The sequence below is a fragment of the Eptatretus burgeri genome, chromosome 11, assembly GCF_056783735.1.
Source record: "Eptatretus burgeri isolate ZD-2024b chromosome 11, Ebu_testis_v1, whole genome shotgun sequence".
Taxonomy (NCBI): Eukaryota; Metazoa; Chordata; class Myxini; order Myxiniformes; family Myxinidae; genus Eptatretus; species Eptatretus burgeri.
In genome coordinates, this window is record NC_140971.1 from 76,933,382 (window position 1) to 76,960,523 (window position 27,142).

The following is a 27,142-nucleotide window of genomic DNA, read 5'->3' on the forward strand; positions in this document are numbered from 1 at the left end:
GTCACACACATCTATCTCCTCATGGCACCCTTTTCTTGTTACCCTCCCCAAGTTTTCATTCAAACACTCATCTCCATTATTTCAAGCCCCTTTATTATTTCCTGTGGAACCATCTTCCCGAGTCTGTTGTCTCGAGCTCTTCTCTTTAGGATTTCCAGTCTGCAGCCCACCGCCACCTCATGGTCTCTGCCATTTCTACTGCTGAGCTTTGCTACATGCACTGAGACCCTGTTCTCATGCTTCTTCTACAATTCGACTTGTGCTGTCATGTATCTGTTTGGTGCTGTTCCACACTTTTCCTTTTGCCCCATTTTGTCTGATGATCTGTTTTGACACTTGTTCTGCTCTCCCATGAGCTTCAATACCAACATAAATCTTTTGTTGCCAAATTAATGTATTTCATTGACCCACTGCTCAGGCTAAAGCTGACTGCATTATCTCTGTACTTGCAAAAGAGACAAAGGTTTCCGACTTGCTCGCTTCCAGTGACCAACCAGTCTCCCCCACCAGATTTCCTGGTGAGGAGGGTGTATGATGTGGACACCCAGCAGGATTAAAAGCAAAACCTGTCTCAGGGCCAAGAAGCTCCTTGTGAACCAACGGCCTTCCATGTCTCGTGCCCAACTGTGTCTGTGGACGTGCTCCTGCAGTTGGGTTACTTTTTTTTTAGGTTGGTGGCAGGATTTGCAGCCCAGCCACCGTAAAGCACAAGAAAAATGCAAAGAAAATTGAAAACCCATTCCATGAGAGTACCTCCTCTTCAGCTGCCCTCCGCAGGGCAGCTCACCGAAAGACGGGATTGGGACAGAGCCTTGGGGACCCTCACTTTTTGATGATGGGAAGAAAACCACGGGGTAACCTTCCCAGGTCAGATTGCGGTAGTGTGTGTCGGGGTGGTGTTGAGGTGTCGTCTACTAGACTGCGGTCTCCTTGGGTTAACCTGAGGCGGTCCCTTCAAGTGGGTTTCTGGAATGTCCTATCCCAAAGAGAGGATCATCCCAACTGACTGGCATCATCCACAACTGACTGACACAACTGACCACAACAGAACCAGAGATCAACACAGGCATCATCCCAACTGACTGGAAGAGGGACCTTGTTGTCCCTCTCTGGAAAGGGAAGGGTGATCGCCAAGACTGCAACAACTACCGAGGGGTGACGCTGCTATCAGTGCCGGGCAAGGTCTTTGCTCGGATAATTCTTGATAGGGTTCGCCACCATCTGCTTGAGCACCAGCGTCCAGAGCAGTCAGGCTTTACACCAAAGAGGTCAACGATTGACCGTATCCTTGCACTTCGTGTCCTCACCGAACGCAGACGAGAGTTTCGGCAGGGGCTGCTTGCAGCCTATGTTGATCTCTGTAAAGCGTTCGATTCAGTGAATCGGGATGTCCTCTGGAGGATTCTTGGTCTTCGTGGGGTGCCACCAAAACTGATCGATCTGATATCTGAACTCTACTCTGGTACTGAGAGTGCTGTGAAGTGTGGTGGTACCATCTCTGACTTATTTCCAGTTGTTACTGGAGTTCGTCAGGGATGTGTACTGGCCCCCACACTTTTCAGCACTTGTATGGACTGGATTTTAGGGAGGATGTCAGAGAGATCAAGTTGCGGTGCATCGTTTGGGAATGTCAAGATCTCGGACCTTGATTTTGCAGATGATGCAGTCATCTTTGCGGAGACTTTAGACATCCTCTTGGGGGCCCTCGAGGTGCTGAATGAGGAGTCGGAGCCGTTGGGATTACGGGTTTCTTGGGTCAAAACTAAGATCCAGGCTTTCGGTGACATCTTGGATGCTGCTGTCCTGTCTGTGTCTGTTTGTGGTGAGGATGTTGAGGTCGTGGAGAGATTCACTTACCTTGGCAGTGATATTCATGTCTCTGCTGGCTGCGAGTCAGAGGTCAATAGACGTCTGGGTCGGGCATGGGGAGTCATGGATTCACTGGATCATGGGGTGTGGCTCTGCCAGTACCTGTGCGGGAGGACGAAAGTCCGAGTCTTCAGGTCCTTGGTACTTCCAGTCTTGCTCTATGGGTGCGAGACTTGGACTCTGACCAAGGATCTGAGACGGAGACTTAATTCCTTTGGTACCAGGTCTCTTCGGAGAATCCTTGGCTATCGCTGGTCGGATTTTGTGTCCAACGAGCGGTTGCTGAGAGAGACTCGGATGAGATTTGTTACCTGCATAGTCCGTGAGCGTCAGTTGCGGCTGTATGGACATGTGGCTCGTTTTCCTGACGCTGATCCTGCTCACCAGATTCTCTCAGCGAGGGAGTCTCATGAGTGGAGGAGGCCAGTGGGCCGACCACGTGCCTCATGGTTGCAGCAGGTTGACCATCATCTCAAGGAGATGGGGATGGGCCTGGCATCTGCCTGGGGGATGGCCAGACTGAGGCCCCTGGAGTTCCGGCGGAAAGTGGACTCAGCGACGCGCTGTTCTGGCACATGCTCCCATACCTGACCTTACCTGGCTCTGATGGATACCATGCCCAAGGAGTTGCTGCAGCTGTGTCCAATAAGCTGACTCCAATGATAATTGAGGTAACACCTGTCAACGAGCGTATTATGAGACTAAGGATTTGTCACTCCTTTGGTGTCATTTCCCTGGTCTCTGTATATGCTCCAACTGAGGCGAGTGATCTCACCGTGAATGACGTGTTCTATGCAACACTCGAGTCTGTGGTTGATCAGTGCCCCAGGCGAGATACTCTTCTAGTCTTGGGGGATTTCAATGCATCGACTGGAACTGATAGGGATGGTTATGAGACATGTGTTGGTCCCCATGGGTCTGGAACTGTGAACCAGAATCGCACCAAGTTCCTTGACTTTGCCAGAAGTCATAGACTTAGGGTGGCTGGTTCATTGTTTTAGCACCTACAGGCTCATCGCTGGATTTGGTATTCCAACGCTGGTGGTGTGGCAAATGAGATTAACCATGTGCTTGTTGATGGTCGCTGGAGGATGATTCATAACGACCGGAGTGCTTAGTTCTTCACGACCAACCACAGGCTTGTGGTCGCAACTCCTGAAGTTTCAGCTTCAATCCAGGAGAATAGTACTATCCCAGCCTAGGCTGGATGTTGCAAGCTCAAGGATGAGGAGTTAGTTGAGGAGTTTACGAACAGGCTGAGATGGGATTTTGGGGGTTTTTGTGCTTTGGGGGATCCTGAAGAATTGTGGAGTGCCTTCAAGACTGCTGTCTTTGATGTTGCCGGTGGATGTCTTGGAACTCACCGGAGGGCGAAGAAGAATTTTGTCTCGCAAGGGACACTGGATACCGTTGACCAGAGTCGCAGGGCCAGGCTTAAAGGTCCCCTGACATGCAAAACTTTCTGGTTATTTATATATTAACTTGACCTTCCGAGTGAAGAAATCACCCATGTTTTTTTTTTAATCAAAAATGGGATAATTACATCAATATTATACCTGGTGTTGGCTCAATAGTTAGGGTGGTGGCTTGGAATCCTCTGATCCTGAGTTCAAACCCCACTCCACTGTTGAATTCATACCAGGTGGGGTTGACTCTGCCTGTCATCCTTCCGATGTCGGAAAAAATGAGTGCCACCATGCTGGTATACTGTGTCGGAGTGGCGACCCGTCCAGGATTGTGTCCAATAGCCAAGGAGACTGCTTAGGCAGCACCAACGCTCTGCATGGAGTATGGTCCCGATGGATGGATGGACAGCAATATTTTGATCATTTCTGATGCCTTTCACAACTTGCTATGCCCCGCCCCTAAAAAAAGTTGACCTCAGCGAATCGCAGCGTTGACGTCGCATACAGAAACTTGCACAGAGTGGATTGACTCGAGATCTCTAGAGTCTAGACGAGTCCGATAAATCCCTCGTCTGTCCGACTTGTCCGATAAATCCGTCGTCCGTCTGACTTGTCCGATAAATCCGTCGTCCGTCTGACTTGTCTGATAAATCCATCGTCCGTCCGACTAGGCCGATAAATCCGTCGTCCGTCTGACTTGTCTGATAAATCCGTCGTCCGTCCGACTAGGCCGATAAATCCGTCGTCCGTCAGACTAGGCCGATAAATCCGTCGTCCGTCTGACTTGTCTGATAAATCCGTCGTCCGTCCGACTAGGCCGATAAATCCGTCGTCCGTCAGACTAGGCCGATAAATCTGACGTGCTGTCGCTTTCTTTTATTATTCTCTTTTCTTCATTGTTTTCTACTCTCTCTCCATTGAGTGCAACCTGTTGCTGCTGGTTGCATCATTGGTTGGGACGCGGCTATGCCACTGATGCAATGTCCCCCTTACCAGTACACTGGTGCTCATTTTGCCGACCTCGGAAGGATGACAGGCTGAGTCAACCTCCTGGTGTATTTTAATTCAGCGGCAAACGAGGCTTGAACTCAGGACCCTAGGATCCCAAGACGCCACTCTCACCACTAATCCAACACCAGGCTTGTTGTTTTCTACTGGTGCTACATGACAACAGTAGGAATGAAATAAATAAAAATGCAACAGAACGTCAGATTTATCGGACTACTCGAGGCATTTGTGTCACAAAGTGTGTTCTGCACACAAGTTTTCATCGTATCCGAACAGCGAGATTGCTTTGTTTTATGCGCGGAGAGATACGGCCGATGACACGCGCCGGCCTTGCTTGCGATTCATTCGCCGCGGTGCAACATGTCCGCTGCGCTGCGCTGGTCACTTCACCTCACTAAAATATTTCTGATATCGAGCAGTATGCAAGTCGAATTTACATTATTGAATTACGAATAGGATTTAGTCAAACCAGTTGTTATTTCCGAGTCTTCCTTCGATGTCCTCCCGATCATAATGAACGCCGGGAATTTCATCGCCATTTTCCTCTGCTTGTCCTGCTTCGGACTCGAACAGGTAAGGCCGTATTTCATTTCCAGCTGCCTGAACTTCACCTCCCGCGACTACGTTATCCGACAATTCTCCATGTGATTCAGAACAAAATCCTTAATTTCTCTCACACTCACTGTCGTTACCAGACAAGTGAAAGTCCATGTCATCCATTATTCAAAAACAAATGTTCGATTTTTTTTTTAAAGCAGAAATGAACAAAGCGATTGAGTCGACCAATCAAATGTGGAAACACACAGAAAGCCAATAGAATCACGTAGACCACCCACCCGAGTAATTAACGTGCAGCCTTTGACATCCTGTATATGACGTCATGTGGGTTACGCCCTTTTCAGGAGAATTTTTAGGGGCATTCCCGAAGAGGTTTGATTTTTTTTAAATTTTACAGAATGAGTTTTGTGAAAAAACATTGTCAGATCTCAAATCACGATGAAAAACTCCTATAGGACATATATAAATGAAATTTATGTACTTTTGCATGTCAGGGGACCTTTAATGGCAGAGCTGAGCATTTCAGGGAGTTGAGGCGTAAAACTTTACGTGCGCTGAGGGTGGATAAGGAGGCCTATGTATGAGGAATCTATGAAGGGGTAGAGCATCACCTGTGGTCAAGTGATTCTTGTCCTGCGTCCAGGGGAATTTGTGCATTACATTCCTCCAAGGTGTACTGCAGTTATAGAGCAGAGGGTGGTGGACTCTTGACACAGGAGTCCGAAGTGAAAGCATGCTGGGCTGGTTACTTTGAGCGGCTGAACCAGGCTGATCCACCAGCTCTTGAGTTGGATGTCAGGGGTGTTACTATCTCTATTGCTGACCCCCTAATCAACTGTGATCCACCTTCGTTTGTGGAAACACAAGCTGCGTTGAAACGGGGGAAAGCTCCTCGGATCTGTGGCATCCACACTGAACTTCTGAAGGCTGGTGGAAATGCTCTCCTCATGTCGTTGCATGCAGTTCTGTGCTCTGCCTGAAACACAGGCATCATCCCAACTGATTGGAAGAGGGACCTTGTTATCCCTTTCTGGAAAGGAAAGGGTGATCACCAGGAATGCAACAACTACTGAGGGGTGATGCTGCTCTCAGTGCCGGGTAAGGTGTTTTCTCGAATAATTCTTGAAAGGGTTCGCCACCATCTGCTTGAGCACCAGCACACAGAATGTCAGGCCTTACACCAGAGGTCAACGATTGACCGTATCCTTGCCCGTCAGGTCCTCACCAAACGCAGAAGAGTTTCAGCAGGGGCTGCCTGCAGCCTATGTTGATCTCTGCAAAGCGTTCAATTCAGTCAATCAGGATGCCCTCGAGAGGATTCTTGGTCTTTGTGGGATGCCACCAAAACTGATCAGTCTGATGTCTGAACTATACTTTGGTACTAAGAGTGCTGTGAGATGCAGTGATGTAATCTCTGACTTGTTTCCAGTTGTTACTGCAGTTTGTCAGGGGTGTGTACTGGCCCCCACACTTTTCAGTGCTAGTATGGACTGGATTCTGGGGAGGATGTCAGAGAGATCAAGCTGCGGTGCATCATTTGGGATTGTCAAGATCTCTGACCTTGATTTCGCAGATGATGAGTCATCTTTGCGGATACTCTGGATATCCTGTTGGGGGCCCACGCGTTGCTGAATGAGGAGCCTGGGCCACTTAGATTATGGGTTTCCTGGGTCAAAACTGAGATCCAGTCTTTCAATGACACCTTGGATGCAACTATCTTGTCTGTACCTGTTTGTGGTGAGGATGTTGAGGTCAGGGAGAGATTCACTTTCCTTGGCAGTGATATTCATGTCTCTGCTGGATGTGAGCCAGAGGTCAATGGATATCTGGGTCAGGCCGATGGAGTCATGGATTCACCGGATCATGGGGTGTGGCGCTGTGTCTGTACCTGTGCAGGAGGATGAAAGTCCGAGTCTTCAGGTCCTTGGTGCTTCCCATCTTGCTCTCTGGATGTGAGACTTGGACTCTGACCAGGGATCTGAGACAGACTTAATTATTTTGGTACCAGGTCTCTTCAGAGAATCCTTGGCTATCACTGGTCGGACTTTGTGTCCAATGAGCGGTTTTTTGGAGAGTCTCAAATGAGATTTGCTACCTGCATAGTCCGTGAGCATCAGCTGCGGCTGCATAGACATGTAGCCCGTTTTCCTGACGCCGATCCTGTTCACTAGATTCTCTCAACGAGTTAGCCTCTTGAGTTGAGGAAACCAATGGGCTGACCACGTGCCTCGTGGTTACAGCAGGTTGATTAGCATCTCAAGGAGATGTGGATGGGCCAAGCATCTGCATGGGGGATGGGCAGACGGAGGCCCCTGTTGTACCGGTGGAAAGTGGACGCAGCGCCGCTCTGCTCCAGCACATGTTCCCATACCTGACCTGACCTGACCTGACCTGATTTTATTGTTTTTTTTCTTGCAAAATCGAGGATTGTTCAAGTATGTTGGTCAGTCAATTTTGTTACTCTGTCTCTCAGTTTATTGCCTACAGGTCACAATTCTAAACTTTATCAGGTTGAAGAGGTAGTCTCAACTGAGAAGCCTATTGATTTTGTAGTCAAAGTTCATCTTGAGGTCAAATTTCTAAAATCATCAATTTCAATCTGAAAATAATCAATTTTCATCTGATTAATCTGAAAATTGAGCAGCAATTGTATCGTCCATCACTGAATTTAGAAACCAACTATTTTTGAGGAAAAAAGGTTAAAGGTCAACTCAAGGCCAAACTTCTAAAATAATAAATTTCAATCTGAAAAATATTCAATTTTTATCCGATTGACCTGAGCTTTAAGATTGCCAATTTTAATCTGAATGAAATGGGCAATTTGATGTTGATGTATCCATGGCAACTTTTGGAAAGGGGGGGGGGTGATTTTGCAAGTGTCGTGCTCTCCACAACATCTTTTTTACCCTCAATGAAGGAGAGAGTATTGCATTTGGGTCCGTTTGTTTGTTACTGATAAAATCTAAAGCTTTCTTAAGTATATTGATGACTTCCGTTTCTGTTTGTTTGTTTGTGTGTTTGTTTGTGTGTTTGTTTGTTTGTTTGTTTGTAGGCACGATAACTCGAACGGAAGGAGCTACCAATGTCAAATTACACCACGTGATTCAGGAGGGTGATGGCTAGTGCTGATTAGATTTTGGTCAAAATCGGTCAAAGGTCAAGGTCACAGTGAGGTCAAACATCCAAAAAACGATAACTCGAGAACGGAAGGAGCTACCAATGTCAAATTACACCACGTGATTCATGAGGGTGATGGCTCGCGCTGATTAGATTTTGGTCAAAATCGGTCAAAGGTCAAGGTCACAATGAGGTCAAACATAATTCCGTAAATTAATGTGGAGAAGTGGAGTATTTTTGCTTCGCTCGACGTTACGAGTTCGTTTTAACTTCGATTTTAATTTTGTCTTCGGTTTTTGCGATCGCTTAGGACGCTTAAAACTCGGTTGTCGAAATTCTGGTAAAAATCGCATTTTTTGGAGACGTTTTAAGATTGTATAAAAAATATTTCACTCGACGCGTCACGAGTCGTCCCATGATGCAGTGCGCTCGAGCAGACGCGTCGTTGAGTCACGTATGGTTTTGCGTGTGCGCGCTGACGGTGTTTTCAATCAAGATGGTGTTTAAAAGTCATTTTTTATCCCAATAAAGGTTATCGTCGCATGCCTGACTCGCTGAGCCGTGGGATTATGTGAAGATTGTAGGTGGATGGCCGAATATTACGGTTTTGTGACTTTGATAAAATAATATTGAATAATTGCGTGGAGAAATGGAGATTTTTGCTTCGCTCGACGTTACGAGTTCGTTTTAACTTCGATTTTAATTTTGTCTTCGGTTTTTGCGATCACTTAGGATGCTTAAAACTCAGTTGTCGAAATTCTGGTAAAAATCGTATGTTTTGGAGATGTTTTAAGATTGTATAAAAAATATTTCACTCGTGCGTCACGGGTCGTCACGTGGTGCAGTGCACTTGAGCAGAGGCGGCGTTGATCACGTAAAGGTTCTGCGTGTGCGCGCTGACGGTGTTTTCGATAAAGATGGTGTTTAAAAGTCATTTTTTATCCCAATAAAGGTTATCGTCGCATGCCTGACTCGCTAAGCCGTCGGATTATGCAAAGATTGTTGGTGGCTGGCCAAATATTATGGTTTTGTGATTTTGATAAAATAATATTAAATAATTGTGTGGAGATATGGAGATTTTTGCTTCGGTCGACGTTACAATTTTTGATGGTTTGGTGCAGAATCATCGTAGAAACTTCTGGTTTGCGTCGCTACCTTCTCTAGAGACAGCTTTTATTAGACAAGGTCAGAGGTCAAGTTGACGATTTCGTAAGTACCAGTCTATGACTGCTTGTTTGTTTGTTTGTCAACACAGAACTTTTGTGTTTTTTATGTCCCACAACCACGTGTTGGATTGAAGGGAAATTTTCCCAATTGGTGCGACTACAAACATAGAATGTTGTGATGACAATTTATTGAGCCATAGGTCACATGGTGTGGCAGCCATATTGGAAAAATGGAAAAACTTTGGACCTCCATCTCTGGAACCGCACCAAGGAAATAATTGAAACTTGGCACAGAGCAAGAGCTCATCATGGGGAATGAGTGATATATAAATGTTTATAACTTACGAAATCTAAAGATTTCGTAAGTATATTGATTATTCGAATGATATACGAAATTATAGACAATTATATACGAAATCTAAAGATTTCGTAAGTATATTGATGACTTCCGTCTTCTGTTTGTTTGTGTGTTTGTTTGTGTGTTTGTTTGTGTGTTTGTTTGTATGTTTGTTACTTACGAAATCTAAAGATTTCGTAAGTATATTGATGCCTTCCGTTTCTGTTTGTTTGTTTGTTTGTTTGTTTGTAGGCACGATAACTCGAGAACGGAAGAAGCTACCAATGTCAAATTACACCACGTGATTCAGGAGGGTGATGGCTAGTGCTGATGAGATTTTGGTCAAAATCGGTCAAAGGTCAAGGTCACAGTGAGGTCAAACATCCAAAAGAATCGATTTTTGATAGTTTGGTGCAGAATCATCTTAGAAACTCCTGGTTTGCGTCGCAACGTTCTCTCGAGACAGCTTTTATTAGACAAGGTCAGTGGTCAAGTTGACGATTTCGTAAGTACCAGTCTATGACTGCTTGTTTGTTTGTTTGTTTGTATGCACGATAACTCGAGAATGGAAGAAGCTACCAATGTCAAATTACACCACGTGATTCAGGAGGGTGATGGCTGGTGCTGATTAGATTTTGGTCAAAATCGGTCAAAGGTCAAGGTCACGGTGATGTCAAATATTCGATTTTAGATGGTTTGGTACAGATAACTCGAACGGAAGAAGCTACCAATGTCAAATTACACCACGTGATTCAGGAGGCTGATGGCGAGTGCTGATTAGATTTTGGTCAAAGGTCAAGGTCACAGTGAGCTCAAACATCCAAAAAATGATAACTCGAGAACGGAAGAAGCTTCCAATGTCAAATTACACCACGTGATTCAGGAGGGTGGTGTTTAGCGCTGATTAGATTTTGGTCAAAATCGGTCAAAGGTCAAGGTCACAGTGAGGTCAAACATCCAAAACATTCGATTTTTTGATGGTTTGGTACAGAATCATCGTAGAAACTTCTGGTTTGTGTCGCGACCTTCTCAATAGACAGCTTTTATGAGACAAAGTCAGAGGTCAAGTTGACGATTTCGTAAGTACCAGTCTATGACTGCTTATTTGTTTGTTTGTGTTTGTTTGTAGGCACGATAACTCGAACGGAAGAAGCTACTAATGTCAAATTACACCACGTGATTCAGGAGGGTGATGGCTAGCGCTGATTAGATTTTGGTTAAAATCGGTCCAAGGTCAAGGTCACAGTGAGGTCAAACATAATTCCATAAATTCATGTGGAGAAATGGAGTATTTTTGCTTCGGTCAACGTTATGAGTTCGTTTTAACTTCGATTTTAATTTTGTCTTCGGTTTTTGCGATCGCTTAGGACGCTTACAAGTCGGTTGTCGAAATTCTGGTAAAAATCGGATGTTTTGGAGATGTTTTAAGATTGTATTAAAAATATTTCACTTGCCGCGTCACGGCTCGTCACGTGGTGCAGCGCGCTCGAACAGAGGCGTCGTTGATCACGTAAAGGCTTTCCGTGTGCGCGTTGACGGTGTTTTCGATAAAGATGATGTTTAAAATTCATTTTTTATCCCAATGAAGGTTATCGTCGCATGCCTGACTCGCTAAGCCGTCGGATTATGCAAAGATTGTTGGTGGATGGCCGAATATTATGGTTTTGTGACTGATGAAATAATATTAAATAATTGCGTGGAGAAATGGAGATTTTTGCTTCGGTCGACATTACGATTTTTGATGGTTTGGTACAGAATCATCGTAGAAACTTCTGGTTTGCGTCGCTACCTTCTCTAGAGACAGCTTTTATTAGACAAGGTCATAGGTCAAGTTGACGATTTCGTAAGTACCAGTCTATGACTGCTTGTTTATTTATTTATTTATTTTTAAAATGATGCCATAGGTGCCTTCATTATGACATTATAATTGCATATGTAGAACGCTACATCCGATCAGAATGAAAATTTTTGACTGTCGTCTCGGGATAAAACGGTCCACAATTTTTGATGACGTCATCGGTCATGTGATTCGGCCGCCATATATATATATATATATATATATATATATATATATATATATATATATATATATATATATATATATATATATATATATATATATATATATATTGTTTAAACCTTCAAAAATCTCTGAAATGGCTGAACCCGTCATCACTGCCAGCAGTTATATAGTGGCAGTTCTAATTTTGTCTCATTAATGACGTAACACACCAATACACAAAATGCACCACACAAAACGACTCAAACACCACACAACACACCATACAAAACAAGTCCTGATGAGGATCTGGAATCTCTTGATTGCTTTTTTTCTTGTTATTGTTTGTTTGTCTGTGTGCAGAATATCTCTTTTTGAACAGATAAAAAAGGGTCTTTTGGATGGATCAAAAAGTTGAAATTTTGTGGACAGGTTCAGTGTGTGACAAGGACAAACTGATTAGATTTTGGCTACGATAATTTTTTGAGTGATTCTTCACCATTGAGAGATAGGGCCAAAAAGATTATTGTTGCGGTTTTCAGAACCACATGTATCCAACAGATAGTGGCCCCAAGACAGTTATTCCATTAATATACGTGTATATAGTCCTTTCCCTTTTGTCTGGCGGGACAACAGCGCTTGCGTTGCGAGGATCTCATCGCTAGGTTTGCTTATATCATTTCTTCTTCATTTCATTTCTAACTTCATTTCTACTCTTCTTTTCTGATTATTCCTGAGGTAAATCTGAGCCACGTGTGCCCTTCTCTGTGAGATGGGTCCTCAGCAAAGGGCAAGCAGGCATTACACCCACACCCCTCCGTAGAGAACGCAGCCTGCCAAACGCACACGCAGTCGTAATTTCCACTCAATGAACAGGAAACGCACCCAGCACGACGCTTACGCTGCATGGATCGCTTACCGAGGCCAATAATAGAAAGGCAACCCCACGCAATGTTGCGCAGGATGCGAGTGTGCAAGGCGTAAGCGCCGCGTTCCTTTCAACCCATTTCTGGACTAATTATATTGATGGGGTTTCGTCCCACGCACACGACAGCAGAATTGGGCGAGCGCTGGCCATGTGCATAATGGCGGATCGCAATGGAAGATGTTGTACAGAACGTGCTCTCAAAGGCAGACCCGTGCGCCGCTCGCTGCACTTTATCGTGCAGAGCGGGGCACGAATGGACACATCTTACTGTCTGTGCATGGGTTTGCCATAACATCTTACCTTCTCGCTTCTACGGCCAGCGAAGCTGCGATCTGGCGGAGGCATGTTGTACAGCTTGGGCCACGTTGGCGCACACAGAGTGGGCGCATTGACCAGCGCTGGTCGGGGCGGGCGTGCGGCACCGACACCACTCTCGGCCGGTCATCAGGGCATGGCCCGGGGGATCGTGCAAGCCGATTCATGGCGCGGAGTTCGGTATGGGCGATTCGTATCATGTCGTGAGGTCGGAGCAAGACATTTTTATGGCTCGGGGTAACCTTGCCGGAAGTGGAATGCTGCGGTTTCCGGCCATCGCGGCGGGCCGCACCGGGGGTCGGGGCCAAACAGAGCGCCCGATTCGGGTGACGACACCGAGTTTCGGGGTGCCCCCCCCGCCCTGCGTTGCGGGGCCTATGAAGGTCCGAGCGGACTCCTCCTCTCTCTCTGCCCTGCCTCTCCCGCTCAAGCTGGACCTCGACTCCGCCTTCTGTCGTCATCACCTCGACTCCGCCTTCTGTCGTCATCGCTGGACTCCTCCTCCTCCTCCTCCTCTTCTCTGCCCACACGACTCTGACTCCACCCTACCAACTCAAGCCCCTCCTTCACACCCACGGTCTTGACGCGAGCTGCCTGAAGCAAGAACGACGCGCCAGCTGTCAGGGGGGTACCGTGCCACGGAGCATCTCCTCCAAATGTATTGGCGGCGCGTTCGGGTACCGTGTATCAATTATACCAAGGTACCGAGAGACCGTAGCCTCAACTCCTCTCCTGTCTTGCTTCAATCCCTCTTCATTGGGTTTTTTGTGTGTGTGTGTGTGTTCGTGTGTTCGTGTGTGTTCGTGTGTTCGTGTGTTCGTGTGTTCGTGTGTTCGTGTGTGTGTGTGTGTGTGTGTGTGTGTGTGTGTGTGTGTGTGTGTGTGTGTGTGTGTGTGTGTGTGTGTGTGTGTGTGTGTGTGTGTCCTGGCGCCTGTCTATACAAGTAAGCCTGCAGAAGATTGTTGTTATTATTTTCGGGTTCGGTCTGCTTTGCGTCCACTTTTATAAGTTTCTTGTTTATTGCTGCACCACACCTCTCTTCCCTATCTCTGCACAGGTCAGGTCAGGTATGGGAGCATGTGCCAGAACAGCGCGTCGCTGCGTCCACTTTCCGCCGGTACTCCAGGGGCGTCCGTCTGGCCATCCCCCAGGCAGATGCCAGGCCCATCCCCATCTCCTTGAGATGATGGTCAACCTGCTGCAACCACGAGGCACGTGGTCGGCCCACTGGCCTCCTCCACTCATGAGACTCCCTCGCTGAGAGAATCTGGTGAGCAGGATCAGCGTCAGGAAAACGAGCCACATGTCCATACAGCCGCAACTGACGCTCACGGACTATGCAGGTAACAAATCTCATCCGAGTCACTCTCAGCAACCTCTCGTTGGACACAAAATCCGTCCAGCGATGGCCAAGGATTCTCCGAAGAGACCTGGTACCAAAGGAATTAAGTCTCCGTCTCAGATCCTTGGTCAGAGTCCAAGTCTCGCACCCATAGAGCAAGACTGGAAGTACCAAGGACCTGAAGACTCGGACTTTCGTCCTCCCGCACAGGTACTGGCAATGCCTCACCCCATGATCCAGTGAATCCATGACTCCCCAGGCCCAACCCAGACGTCTATTGACCTCTGACTCACACCCGGCAGAGACAGGAATATCACTGCCAAGGTAAGTGAATCTCTCCACGACCTCAACATCCTCACCACAAACAGACACAGACAGGACAGCAGCATCCAAGATGTCACCGAAAGCCTGGATCTTAGTTTTGACCCAAGAAACCCGTAATCCCAGCGGCTCCGACTCCTCATTCAGCACCTCGAGAGCCCCCAAAAGGATATCTAAAGTCTCTGCAAAGATGACTGCATCATCTGCAAAATCAAGGTGCGAGATCTTGACATTCCCAAACGATGCACCGTAGCTTGATCTCTCCAACATCCTCCCTAAAATCCAGTCCATACAAGTGCTGAAAAGTGTGGGGGCCAGTACACACCCCTGACGAACTCCAGTAACAACTGGAAATAAGTCAGAGATGGTACCACCACACTTCACAGCACTCTCAGTACCAGAGTAGAGTTCAGACATCAGATTGATCAGTTTTGGTGGCACCCCACGAAGACCAAGAATCCTCCAGAGGACATCCCGATTCACTGAATCGAACGCTTTACAGAGATCAACATAGGCTGCAAGCAGCCCCTGCAGAAACTCTCGTCTGCGTTCGGTGAGGACATGAAGAGCAAGGATACAGTCAATCGTTGACCTCTTTGGTGTAAAGCCTGACTGCTTTGGACGCTGGTGCTCAAGCAGATGGTGGCGAACCCTATCGAGAATTATCCGAGCAAAGACCTTGCCCGGCACTGAGAGCAGCGTCACCCCTCGGAAGTTGTTGCAGCCTTGGCAATCACCCTTCCCTTTCCAAAGAGAAACAACAAGGCCCCTCTTCCAATCAGTTGGGATGATGCCTGTGTTCCAGGCTGACCACAGAACTGCATGCAACGACACGAGTGCAGCATTTCCACCAGCGTTGAGAAGTTCAGTATGGATGCCACAGATCCCTGGAGCTTTGCCCCGTTTCAACCGGTTCACCGCAGCCCGTGTTTCCACAAGCGAAGGTGGACCACAGTTGATTGGAGGGTCAGCAACAGGGATTGTAACACCCCTGACGTCCAACTCGACAGCTGGGGGATCAGCCTGGTACAACTGCTCAAAGTAACCGGCCCAGCGGGCCTTCACTTCAGACTCCTTTGTCAAGAGCCTACCACTCTCTGCTCTAACTGCAGTGTTCCGAGGGATGGGCTTGGATGAACGCAATGCGCGAATTCCCCTGTAAGTGGGACGAGAATCACCTGTCCACAGGTGATGCTCTACCCCCTCACAGATTCCTCGCACATAGGCCTCCTTGTCCACCCTCAGTGCACGTACAATTTTACGCCTCAGCTCCCTGAACAGCTCAGCTCTGCCATTCAGCCTGGCCCTGCGACTCTGGTCAATGGTATCCAGTGTCCCTTGAGAGACAAAATTCTTCTTTGCCCTGCGGTGAGTTCCAAGACATCCACCGGCAACATCAAGGACGGTGGTCTTGAAGGCACTCCACAACTCTTCAGGACCCCCCAAAGCACCCAGACCCCCCAAGTGTCCACTCAGCCTGTTCGCAAACTCCTCAGCTTGGCAACATCCAGCCTAGCCTGGGATGGTAACATTCTCCAGGATTTTAGGTGCAGCTTTAGAGTTGCAACAACAAGCCTGTGGTCAGTATTGAGGAACTGAGCACTCCGGTAGACCCTGCAGTTCTGGATCATCCTCCAGCGACCGTCAATGAGGACATGGTCAATCTCCTTTGCCGCACCGCCAATGTTGGAATACCAAGTCCAGCGATGAGCTTGTGGGCGCTGACACCATGAACCAGCCACCCTAAGTCCATGACTTCTTGCAAAGTCAAGGAACTTAGTGCTATTCTGGTTCATAGTTCCTGACCCATGGGGACCAACACACATCTCATAACCATCCCTATCAGTTCCAGTCGATGCATTGAAATCCCCCAAGACTAGAAGTGTATCTCGTCTGGGGAACTGATCAACCACAGACTCGAGTGTGGCGTAGAATGCATCCTTCACGGTGAGATCACTCGCCTCAGTCGGATCATAAACAGAGAACAGGGAAATGACACCTAAGGAGTGACGAATCCTTAATCTCATAATACGCTCGTTGACCGGTGTTACCTCAATTATCATTGGGGTCAGCCTATTGGACACAGCTACAGCAACTCCTTGGGTATGGTAACCATCAGAGCGACCAGACCAATAGTAGGTGTAACCACCCACCATTATCTCGCCGCAATCCGGTCTCCGAACCTCAGAGAGAGCTGCAATCCCGATGTCCAAACGCTTGAGCTCAGATGATAACAGAGACAGGTGATCATCCTCTCTTAGGGATAGGACATTCCAGGCACCCACCCGAAGGGACCGCCTCAGGTTAACCCAAGGAGACTGCCGTCTGGTGGACGACACCTCCTTCTGCACAACACACCCCAATAAATCTATTGATCGAACCACATACCTTTCCTCGCCCCATTGTAAATAAATCATTATTAGAAATGTTCCCTGCTCGTTTTTGTCTTTTCCTCCATTGATCCAGCATGGTCCGAATCTGAGCTTAGCCGGCACTTTATTCCCAACAATCCGTTCCTTTTTGCCAGTAAGTCCTTGGCAATGTCGCTCAGCTGCATCCGATCCGGTAAAGTGAACTGGTCCGGTCGAGTGATCCGGTTCAGACAAGGCGTACCGAGGGCGTGTTACCCGGTAATTAAATCATGTGGTTATTTTAGGTAACCAGATGAACTAGACGGAGGACCCAAAGTCACGTGGTTGAGTTATTGGCGTCCACGGTCGGTTAAGCGACCCGCTGCGTCATGGAATTATCCCTTTGCGATGGCCTACAATTCCGAGGAGTCTGGTGGGAGCCGAGATAGCTTTCCCCCCCATAGTGGTCTTTTCACCCAACCCCCGGCCCGCAACAATATGTAGCACGATATCTCAAAAGGTTATAGATGGATTCAGATGAAACTTGGTGGACAGGTTGGGTGTGTGATCATGATAAATTTATTCGATTTTGGTGAAGATCTGATTTTGGATCTGGATACGACAATTATTTAATCTTTCAAGTGATTTTTCACCATTAAGAGATCGAGCCAAAAATGATATATAGCCTGATATTTCAAAAATGTTTATGGCCCGATGTGTTTTCGTGGATCAGGCATTACGTGGCGGAGGTATGCGCTCTTCCGAGTGCCCTTCTAGTTGATATATATATATATATATATATATATATATATATATATATATATATATATATATATATATATATATATATATATATATATATATAATTTTCAAAACTTGGCAGACAGTTCATTTTAATGCGAGTCGACAGTGTAATGTTCTACAAAATACACACGATCTGAGCTTGGTTGTGTGTCTTGTTTCATCTCAGCCTGACACGTTTGGGCTTCATCCTGTTCGTGGTGCATTACTTTGTGGAGCTGATCTTTCACGTATGCCGGATATTCTTCCTCATCGACGAGGATTACCAAAGGGGGTAAGTCTCAAACCCCTTTCCACTCAATGCAGCAGGTTACTACCTCCATCACCAAAGGCGAACGGAGGTTAGTTTTTCACCCCTGTCTGTTTGTCTGTCTGTTTGTCTTTCTGTGAGCAGGATATCTCAAAAAGTCGTGGACGAATTCAGCTGAAACTTAGTGGGCAGTTTGGGTGTTTCAAGGACAAACTTATTCGATATTGGTGAAGATGTGGATGTAGATCTGGATACTAGAGTTGTTTTTAATTGAAGTGATTCTTAACTTCAATTAACTTAACCTTAACTTCAATTAACTTAACCTTAACTTAACCCCCTGAGAGATGGGGCCAAAAATGATATTTCAAACGGTTGTGAATCGATTATGACAAAACTTGGTGGATGAGTTGGTTAGGTGGTGAGAACAAGCCAATTAGATTTTGAATGACAGAGGCCTGGCAGAGGTATGCGCTCTACTGAGTGCTGTTCTAATATTGATACTGTCACCCTCGGGTTCTAAAAGCTAAAGTCATCGTAACTGATTCTTCTGTTTGTTTGATCCTTCAGCTTTGATGTGTGGGCCGTGCTTTTTGTTCTTGGCCGCCTCATGACGCTCACCATGTCTGTGCTCACCATTGGCTTTGGCCTTGCTCGCTCGGACAACCGGCGGTTGGACATTGCGACTGGAAACTTCAACATACTTCCCATCAGGTGTGCCTTTTTAAAACTTTGTCTTGGTACAATCCCTGGATTATGCTTTCTTGTTGCTTGACTTTGGCTCGAATTAATCCAAATCGTAAACCCTGTGTTAAAAAAAAAGATATTGAGATTATTTTGTAAAAAAGTAAAACAGGTTTCTTTTACAAATACCTATTTAATTGAAAATAAAAGGGTGCAAAAGGAAATTAAGAAACTGGTTGCTTGTCATAAGAAAGAATGTGCAGACAAGATTGAACAGAAATTTAGGTCTGGGAATGTCAAACAAGTGGGAATGGTATGAAGAATATAACAAGAAAAATGTCTCGGCATCAAGTTCTGATGAGCCGTTAATTTATTTGTCATTGGCAAAAGTTATTTTCTCAATTTGACAAATATAGCTTTACTCTACTTAGGGATAATCAATCAGGGCAAATAGGGGACTCTTTGAGGACAGAATTAAATATAGTCACTTGAGCTGGAAAATCCTTAAAGAATGTTAAATCTGTTGAGACTGCTAGTAATGTTGCACAAATTTCCATGTTTCTCACGTAGACATGAAAAGAACGGAATGGAATGGATATCACAATTTACTGACATGCTGATAACCAATATTTATGTGACAAAATCATCCAATACCAATACTGATATGTCACGCAACACCATGGAATTTGTGTAAGTTAGCCCATGCAACTTTCATTTTAGGACATGAGCAACAATCGCCAGTCGCGAGCAAAGCAATGACAATCTGCCAGCACTTGGATGTGCATCAACTCTTTATGACGACTGTCTTTGTATTGTTTTCTCTCCATCTTTTGCTGACTCTTCAGCTTTCAGCACCTCCTCGTTTTTCTGGAAGTTTTGCTTGTGTCTGTTTCTCAAATGAAGCATGAAGTTTGTCGTGGTGAAAGTCCTTGTTGTCTTTCATCCGCGTGAAATGGATTGTTGACAAACATTGCAGTTGACAAACAAAAACAATCATATACGTGTTGATCAGCGGGGGATGGAAGAACATGCCTCCCCCCCCCCCATTTTTGGGGGCCAAAAAACACAAAAATGTGTACATTCACAAATGATCACGAAGCAGTTTTCCTTGCAATTGATTTAATATATTTAATGAAAAGTTTTTGAACGAGCGATTAATTGCTTAGCGAGTTTTGTTTGACGCCAATTCTCTATGTAGATGTGAACTGGGTAGTGCCACTCCTGATAGGGAGCGTATGATGACAGACCTTCCAGTTCCATCGCAATGGTTTTCACCTTAATTTTACATTTACAGATGTTATTTTCACTCTATTGTGTTGCCTTGGAGTCGACTGCGAAGTATCTGGAGGAATTCCAGTTGTTTGCTTTTTCCGTCTTGGAAAAACGTTAGCAGTTTGGAGCATCGTTTGTGACATATAGATGTTGTTCTCAACCACTTGCTCACTTAATTGGATTTTTTGGGGTCATTTAGCTGCTGTTCCTATTCCTTTCTTGCCTACCTTGAGTTTTATTTTTTCTTTTGTTCCAATTCTTTTCTCTTTTGGATTGTATGGAACACAAAATAAAGTTGACCCCCCCCCCCATTCCCACCCACCAATCCCCTCTGAAATAATTTCCCTAGAAATGCTACCACATGCAGCCATAAGTGTTCAGAACCCTAAGTTTTCCAGGGTTCATCTGACAGCATCACCGTATTGGCTTCGCGCTACGTACTCACATGCCCCCCCCCCCCGGCAACTTTTCCAGAGCAATCAACTGCCTTGAAGACAATCTTCATTCCTTTGTAAGTTGGAGCAAAGGTCCTTAATGTCAGGAAAAATGAAGGAAATATTTATAGATTTTAGTAAAACGAGGGAGTATTTATCAATCACTTTCTATGAAAATATTGAGATTATCTCAGAATACAAATATTTACGAACCTTTTACTTTATTAATAATTTCAATTGTTTGTGCGTTTGTTTGTTACTCTTTCACCGCAGCACCTAGAGGCACCAAATTTTGGGTGAAGTTACTTCGGAACTGGGCAAGGGTTTAAGCGACCACACGTTGGCCTTGAAGGCCGTTTTGAGCCCACTAAAGGCCATTATAAAGTGTATATTGGGATGTGGGGTCAGGCAGTGCTGTCGCTGGCCTTGCAGGCAAGGAGGAACCACCATGGGGCCAATAAGTCGATTTGATTTTGGTTCAGGTCCAAATAACTCCATAGCTTTTCAAAGTCCAACTTGAGGCATCTGAAGTACATTATTTCAATGTTCATGGGGATATTTTGTTTCTATTTTATCAGGCTGTAATCCAATATGTTGAAGTGTTCAATATGTTGAAGTGAAGGATGTTTAAAACATAGCCGGCGTTAGCTTAGCGGTTAAGGTGGCTGGCTTGGGACCTCGGAGTCCTGAGCTCGAACCCCTGCCGGCTTTTGAATCAACATCAGGTGGGGTTGACTCAGCCTGTCATCCTTCTGAGGTACGGGTTTGCGTCGCTACCTTCTCTAGAAGGTACTTCTGCCAGTGTACGGGGGAAGTAAGCGTTTGTGGGTAACCTGCGTCGGAGTGGTGACATGTCCAGGATGAAACTTCCTCGGTTAGCCCTATGTGCCTTATGGCACGAAAGGAAAGGTGTTATTATTTATTAATCCAATATATTGTTGCTTTTCTGTCGCATTGCTTGGTAGAATGGACTGTGTCAAGGTAGTATGAGGACATTTGGTTGAATAATGAGGACAGAGCTCGTAAGATGATTGGTAATGATGTCAAACAGTTAGAAACTTTGCTTTAAGATGCCAGGGAAACGAAATTCCAGACTATTTATTATTAATGATTGAAATAATCCTCCCCACTCCTGCGTAGTTTTTAATGGGTCAGGAAGAACTCGATTTCAATCGGTTCAAACCAGCCAATTCAGAAACCTTTTTTTTTAACCTTCTGCTTCGAGGCAACACAATGACTCCTTTTTAGGTCATCTCTTCGAGCATGACCTAATAATATGGGTGTAGATGTCCTCCGATCCGTCCGTCCATCCGTTGCGAAAATGACGATTTTCAAATTCTATCTCCTCCGCCATTTCTCAAGCGATCTTGAATTTGATTGTGGCATATGAATCTATGGGACAATATCTAAATTTGGTCAGGCCGGATTTTCGATATTCGCTTTTGTTTTCGCGTCACGTGACTTCAAAGTTTGCAAAAACTGCCCTACTATACCTTCAGGAGGCTATATATTTTCTCGCAGAGATGACCGTCACTCCCGCACGGGGGTAATTTTTTAGATTAGCTGTCACATGTCGTGAATTTATTGGACCTTGCCATAAACCTTTGGAGAAAGTGCTTGCATTCTTGTTGTATTTTGATCGTGTAATGTTGATGGATGTTTGTATTCTGTTTCTATAAAAATAAATGACTGTGAAGATTAATTTAGTGGTTTGACATGATCGATAATTATTTAAGAAGTCACAGTCTAGGAGAGATGGACACATTGATGAAATCATCAAAACAACCCTGGTGTGAGGTTGCGTCAAATGTGCAGAGGTTCCACGTGGATATCGTGAGAAACGTGGCTGTGACATCAACAGCTTTGTAAATTGCCGGCGATTCGAGCGGAGAGTAGAACTGATTACAAGGCAATATTTTTGGCAATACTAGTTAATCATAGCCGATTCCTGTGCATCGTGCACTCGATTGTGAGGCGATTTGAGCAAAGCCCAGGTGACTTGTGAAACCAATCGCTCAGGATTTGCACGGAAGAATTGCTCCAGTGTATGGACGGTTCAGATTACAGTAGGTCGGTTGCCTAGTTATTCTGTTCATTTGCATTATCCATCGATTGTATGCCTCGGGCTGTAGTTTGCAATCAAATAACTCATGCAATCGAGTTGAACTCTTAACGACGACGCATCACCCTTATGCTCATCTACTGTAGGGTCTGCTGCCTGGCGGTGGTGTGTCTCGGCCAGGCGTGGATGATGTGGAAATTCATCAATTTTCAGCTCCGGCGGTGGAGGGAATACATTTTGTGGCATGCAAACAAGAAGAAGCAGCTGGCGCCGAGGCCCAAGCGAGAGCTCGGTATGTGAAAGAGGCACTCGATCTGTCCATCAAGCTCGTAATTTTGTTAAACGGCACGCGCCTTGTGTCGTCATTGATGACACAAACTGGTGCCATTTTGTTTTTGAAGGATGAAAATCTGACCTCTTTCATAGCTTAAATTGGTCACTGTCTCTCTTCCACTCACCACAACCCCCTCCATCCAGGTTGTGAAAACGGATCTCCAAGAATTGGTGGAGCCATTGTCAATGGAAAGCGTGGAAAATCATTGTGATGAAAACGAGCATGGTGCTATAAATATTGGTCATTAGTCGTGCCTAAATTTGGTGTCGTCACGTCACCCTTCCGGTGATTTTAATCCGTCCGTATCCGCGCAGTTTCCCCAAAAGTGAATTGAGACGAAGCACTTTATATCCCACATTCTCAACATTTTTCCTTCCTTTGTATTTCCTCCCGATGGATCTCCTACAGACTGAATGGAGCAATACTTCGGTTAAGTCATGCCAAATTTTTGTCTGCACTCACATCGACTTTTCGGCTTGCAAACATGTTTGCTGACGTGGTCGGTGGAGGTTTAAGGGGTTTTAATATTTTATTCTTTGCATTTCTGGTTTAAACTTAAACTGCCAAAACGATGTAGCCATAATCCATTAAATCGCAATTGGAGATGGATATTATCTGAGCCTAATGTAGTTTAATCTGGTTTTAATTCTCATCCATTTGCGGTGTTTTTTTCCAATAGGTGCAGGTGTTCTTTTTCTGTTTTCCTCTTCCTTCTTCTTGCCATCAGTTTGCTTTTTATTTTTTGACGAGTTGCATGGCACGGACCCTGCTCTCGTATGTCTGCACATCTCCTGTAAGACCGGAGTGTAACGTTCTCATTATTGTTATTATTATTATTATTATTATTATTATTATTATTTTCTCTCCTTGTGTTGTGTCTGAAAATATTCCGTTCATCTTTAGTGTTCAACTTTTCATTTTCAACAGGTCAAGATAGTTTTGGCTGTGGTTAAGCAGATAGGAGTGGTGGATGTTTTAAAAAAAATTTTTTTTTAAATGAGTAAACATTTCATATTTGTCAGAAATGTTCTCTTTTCCTTGAAGGGGAATTGAACTCTTGGTTTTTGTTTTTCCTTCTTGCATCCAGTTGTAAGGGAAAGTGCACCATTGAGCAATGACTGTACCTTCCTTGAATTATTTTCATTAATATCTCGGTTTCCTGCGTTTGTGGGTTCCCGAATTGGCTGCCAGTCCGACAGGATTGTGCAGAGGTAGTGCCATTTGCCTTTGAGTTGTCCGCTCTGGGTTTGAGTCCCGACCCGCCGATAAGCTGTCGGAATGGTGCTTCGCAGGCAGAGCGTTTTATCATCCCTCGGGTGGACGTTAAGCTGCCGGCACTGGTCGTCTGTGGATGTCAAAGATCCAACGGTGTCTTTCACAAAGAATATGTGAGTTATTGCCGGCACAGTGAATAAATTACAAATTTTTGCCAAAATCTCTCTCGCCATCCAGTTGGCAAGCTTGGCGAGTCCACCAATAACCCCCAAGGTGACTTTGTCCTGCAGCGGATTGAAAATGGGCTGATGATGATGATGGTGATGATTGTAATTTACTGCGAAACTTGTGACGTTTTCATCTTGTGGCGAGTCGTGGACCTTCGAAGGCAAGGCATGGCTGTCACCACAGAAATTGCTGGGAAATGCACTGAAGTTGCATTTGCTGCTTAACGGCACATTTTCTTTTTTCAGGGAATGTCGAGGAGGGAAAACTTGTTCAACAATTGAACCCAGTCATTCAAAGTTTGTGAAACACGAGCTTAGTTTCACTTGGAAGTGGCTTTCGTTTGTAAGGGATTTCAAAGTTTCACATTGCTGTACCACCTGATTCTAAGACTCATGTAAATGCCTTCAGGGATATGGATATGGAGTTCAAGTACAAGTGTTTGTTTGCTTCCTGTTGGAGATTCATTTCATGTCACGTCTGTTTCCGTATCCTCCATTCCTGAAATCCGATGATACCGGTTGATGTATTTAGCATGCTTCAGCACACCTTGCTATGCAATTTCATGAACATCATAAAATATGTAACCACACCGTGGCTTATCTCTGGTGTTAACCCTTCTTTTTTTCATTATATGAAAGGGAAAAAGTGCAGTATTACTTAAAAGGGACATTTGAGAACAATTCGAGCTTTTCTTGCACTCAAATAGTTTGGTTGTTATTGTCCAAGGTTTCGTATAAATGTTGTTTTGCTTTTTCTCCTATTGGAAACCATTTTTATGTTTAATTATTTTATAAAGATGCTTCATTCAAGTACGGATGATAAGTTGAGCAAATTTAGTGAAATGGAGAGTTTTCATTTACTTGATGTATCCAATGGAAATGGAATTATATTTGTAAATTCATTGATAAGATTCTCTGTCTGTCTGTCTGTGTCTGTCTGTCTGGGAAGCTTTTATATTCTTTTCTGTTGTGTACCCTTTCTAGTATCCTGTAATAAGGGGATATACGCAAGCTTTCTTGCAGGCCCCCGGAGAAGATGGTGCCCGCAGTGCTGTTAGGGGTTGAGCGTTTAAAATGGCTTTTGAAAAGACCGATAGTTCGAAGTCGCCATTAGAAATTTCAAATCTTCGCCGGAAGACGTGACTTGACGCCTACCGTGCATGATGCCGTTTCACGTCTCGTTACTGAAGCGAGCGTCCACGATGGCGACTGAGAAACCCTCTCCGATGCATCATTCAAAATGGAGTTAACACCTATCTACTTGTGTTTTTTTTATTTTTATTTTTTATTTTCGAAACATTTCCGTTCCGTCATGGAAATCAAAATGTGTTCCTTTTTATTATTATTATTATTTTTGTTTTTAAGTGTAATTTTTTTTTCTTTCTTCAAAATGGAATCTCATTAAACAGAGTCTGTTGCAAAAGGTGTTTTACAATACGATGCAAAAAGTGCCTTTAATATTTTTCACTACCTTTAGAGCAAGTTCACAACTTTGAACTGCCTACCCACCATTGCTGATCGTCGAGAGAAAAAGTACATTCAAAAAGTTTTGTATTTTCTTATCGTTTTGCAATGTTTGTTAACAATGAAATGAGCTGTTCAGCGTTCGGTTTTGTTTTTTGTTTTGTCGTCTGTATCCGTGCTGTTGTTATCAACACTAGTCACTGAGTGGTGCTTTCCAGCGGAATCGATGGTGTTTAAGGCGGTTGAGGTGCGTGTTCAGCCACCTTTGGTATTTTTCTCCCGCCAACATGCATTGATGAACGTTCAACGGAGTCGTGCGTTTCGGTTTTACAAATCGACGGCACAAACGTCACAATTGCTGTGAATATGGAACGTTAAATGTCAAAGATTTTCCGCCTAGAGGTTTTTCTGGGTCTACCTGTCAATGGAGCCAAAAAGGTGTACCGTGTCTTCTGCTGAACAACAGAACTTTTGCCAAAAACAGTGTATTACAGTTTTCACTTGTACCTGCCAAGAGGCACCAAGCAATAAACTTCATAAGAAAGTTTACAAGTGTTTTATTACCACCACCACCTCCTCACTATCTCATGCCACCACCTTTTTAAAAGAAACATCTTCCCCTTTTGGAAGATTCTGGGTATGTACCCTTATAATTATGCAAAATGGGTGTAATTTAACCTCAACCCACCCCTCGTAGCCATTCCCACTCCCTTCTGTCCCCACACTGACTTCCTGATAAAAGATCTTTGATATCGGAGGCCATTTGGTCGATCATGTCTGTGTCATATTGACACCACCTGAATTCCATCTCTCATTTCATGGACTCCCTTTAATACCTCCCTATCTCTAATCATTTTTGTGATTTTATAGTCCCCCTCAATTTATTGCCGGGAATGGAAAAGCGTAAAACTTGAACCGTGGCCAATCTTTGTGGCCTCGTGTGGATAACTGGGTCGACGGTAACTCTGTCGGTAACAGGAATGGGATGAAACGTGATGTGATGAAGAGTTGCACGGTGATCAGGCAGGGGACAGTACGTGTCGACACCAGACACATTCCTCGCATTCCTTCACTAGAATCCAGCTGTCCCACCTACCCCTCCACCCCCTCCCAACACCTCAACCCCCCTCCACCCCCCCAAAACCTCAACCCCCTCCACCCCCCAACACCTCAACCCCCTCCACCACCCCCAACACCTCAACCCCCCCTCCACCCCTCTATTTTCAGATGAAAACGTTTTCTTTGCTTCTAAGTATTTTTCCCTCTCCTGACGAGTAGAACGCACAGCCAGAGGGCAACAAGAGAGAGAGAGATGAGATCACCGTGCTACGAAGCAGGGAAGAAGGGAACAGAACGGACGGCTCGAAGAGGCAGTGACGTAGTAAGGGGGCGGAGCAAAGGGAGGGACTGGGAGCCAAGGAACGAGGGCGGACGGAGCAGGAGTTTCCAGTCCCTGCTTTCGCCTGAGTACAGGTGAGTCCTTTGGGAAGTAGGGGAGGTAAACATGCACGTGGGGCGACAGTGAGGTTGCAGAAGAAAAGGATCGGGGTGAGGAGTTGATGTTAAAACGAGGGTATCGGCGCAGAGACACGGGACGGGGGGCCGATGTGTAAATTAAGAGAAGCTTGTGGCGGCGGGGCCGTCGTGGGTCCGTGCTTTGGTAATTTTTTTTTAAGTTGTTTTTA

General features: G+C 45.2%; 2 protein-coding genes across 4 annotated transcripts in view; both read left to right on the top strand.

Annotated features, from left to right (window-relative positions):
- LOC147017423 (translocating chain-associated membrane protein 1-like) overlaps positions 1-26,009 on the top strand; it is a 45,840-nt gene extending 19,831 nt beyond the window's left edge. For both annotated transcript variants that reach the window (XM_085847071.1, XM_085847072.1), the window contains exons 8-11: positions 17,688-17,792; positions 18,336-18,479; positions 22,364-22,509; positions 22,695-26,009. In XM_085847071.1, the coding sequence (XP_085703197.1) occupies positions 17,688-17,792; positions 18,336-18,479; positions 22,364-22,509; positions 22,695-22,762 (463 nt within the window). In that variant the 3' untranslated portion in view covers positions 22,763-26,009. The remainder of the gene's footprint in view (positions 1-17,687; positions 17,793-18,335; positions 18,480-22,363; positions 22,510-22,694) is intronic.
- Positions 26,010-26,802: 793 nt separating this feature from the next.
- The window catches only part of LOC147017424 (nuclear receptor coactivator 2-like), a 274,823-nt gene continuing 274,483 nt past the window's right edge, over positions 26,803-27,142 (top strand). For both annotated transcript variants that reach the window (XM_085847076.1, XM_085847082.1), the window contains exon 1: positions 26,803-26,930. The gene's annotated coding sequence lies outside the window, so the exon portion shown is untranslated. The remainder of the gene's footprint in view (positions 26,931-27,142) is intronic.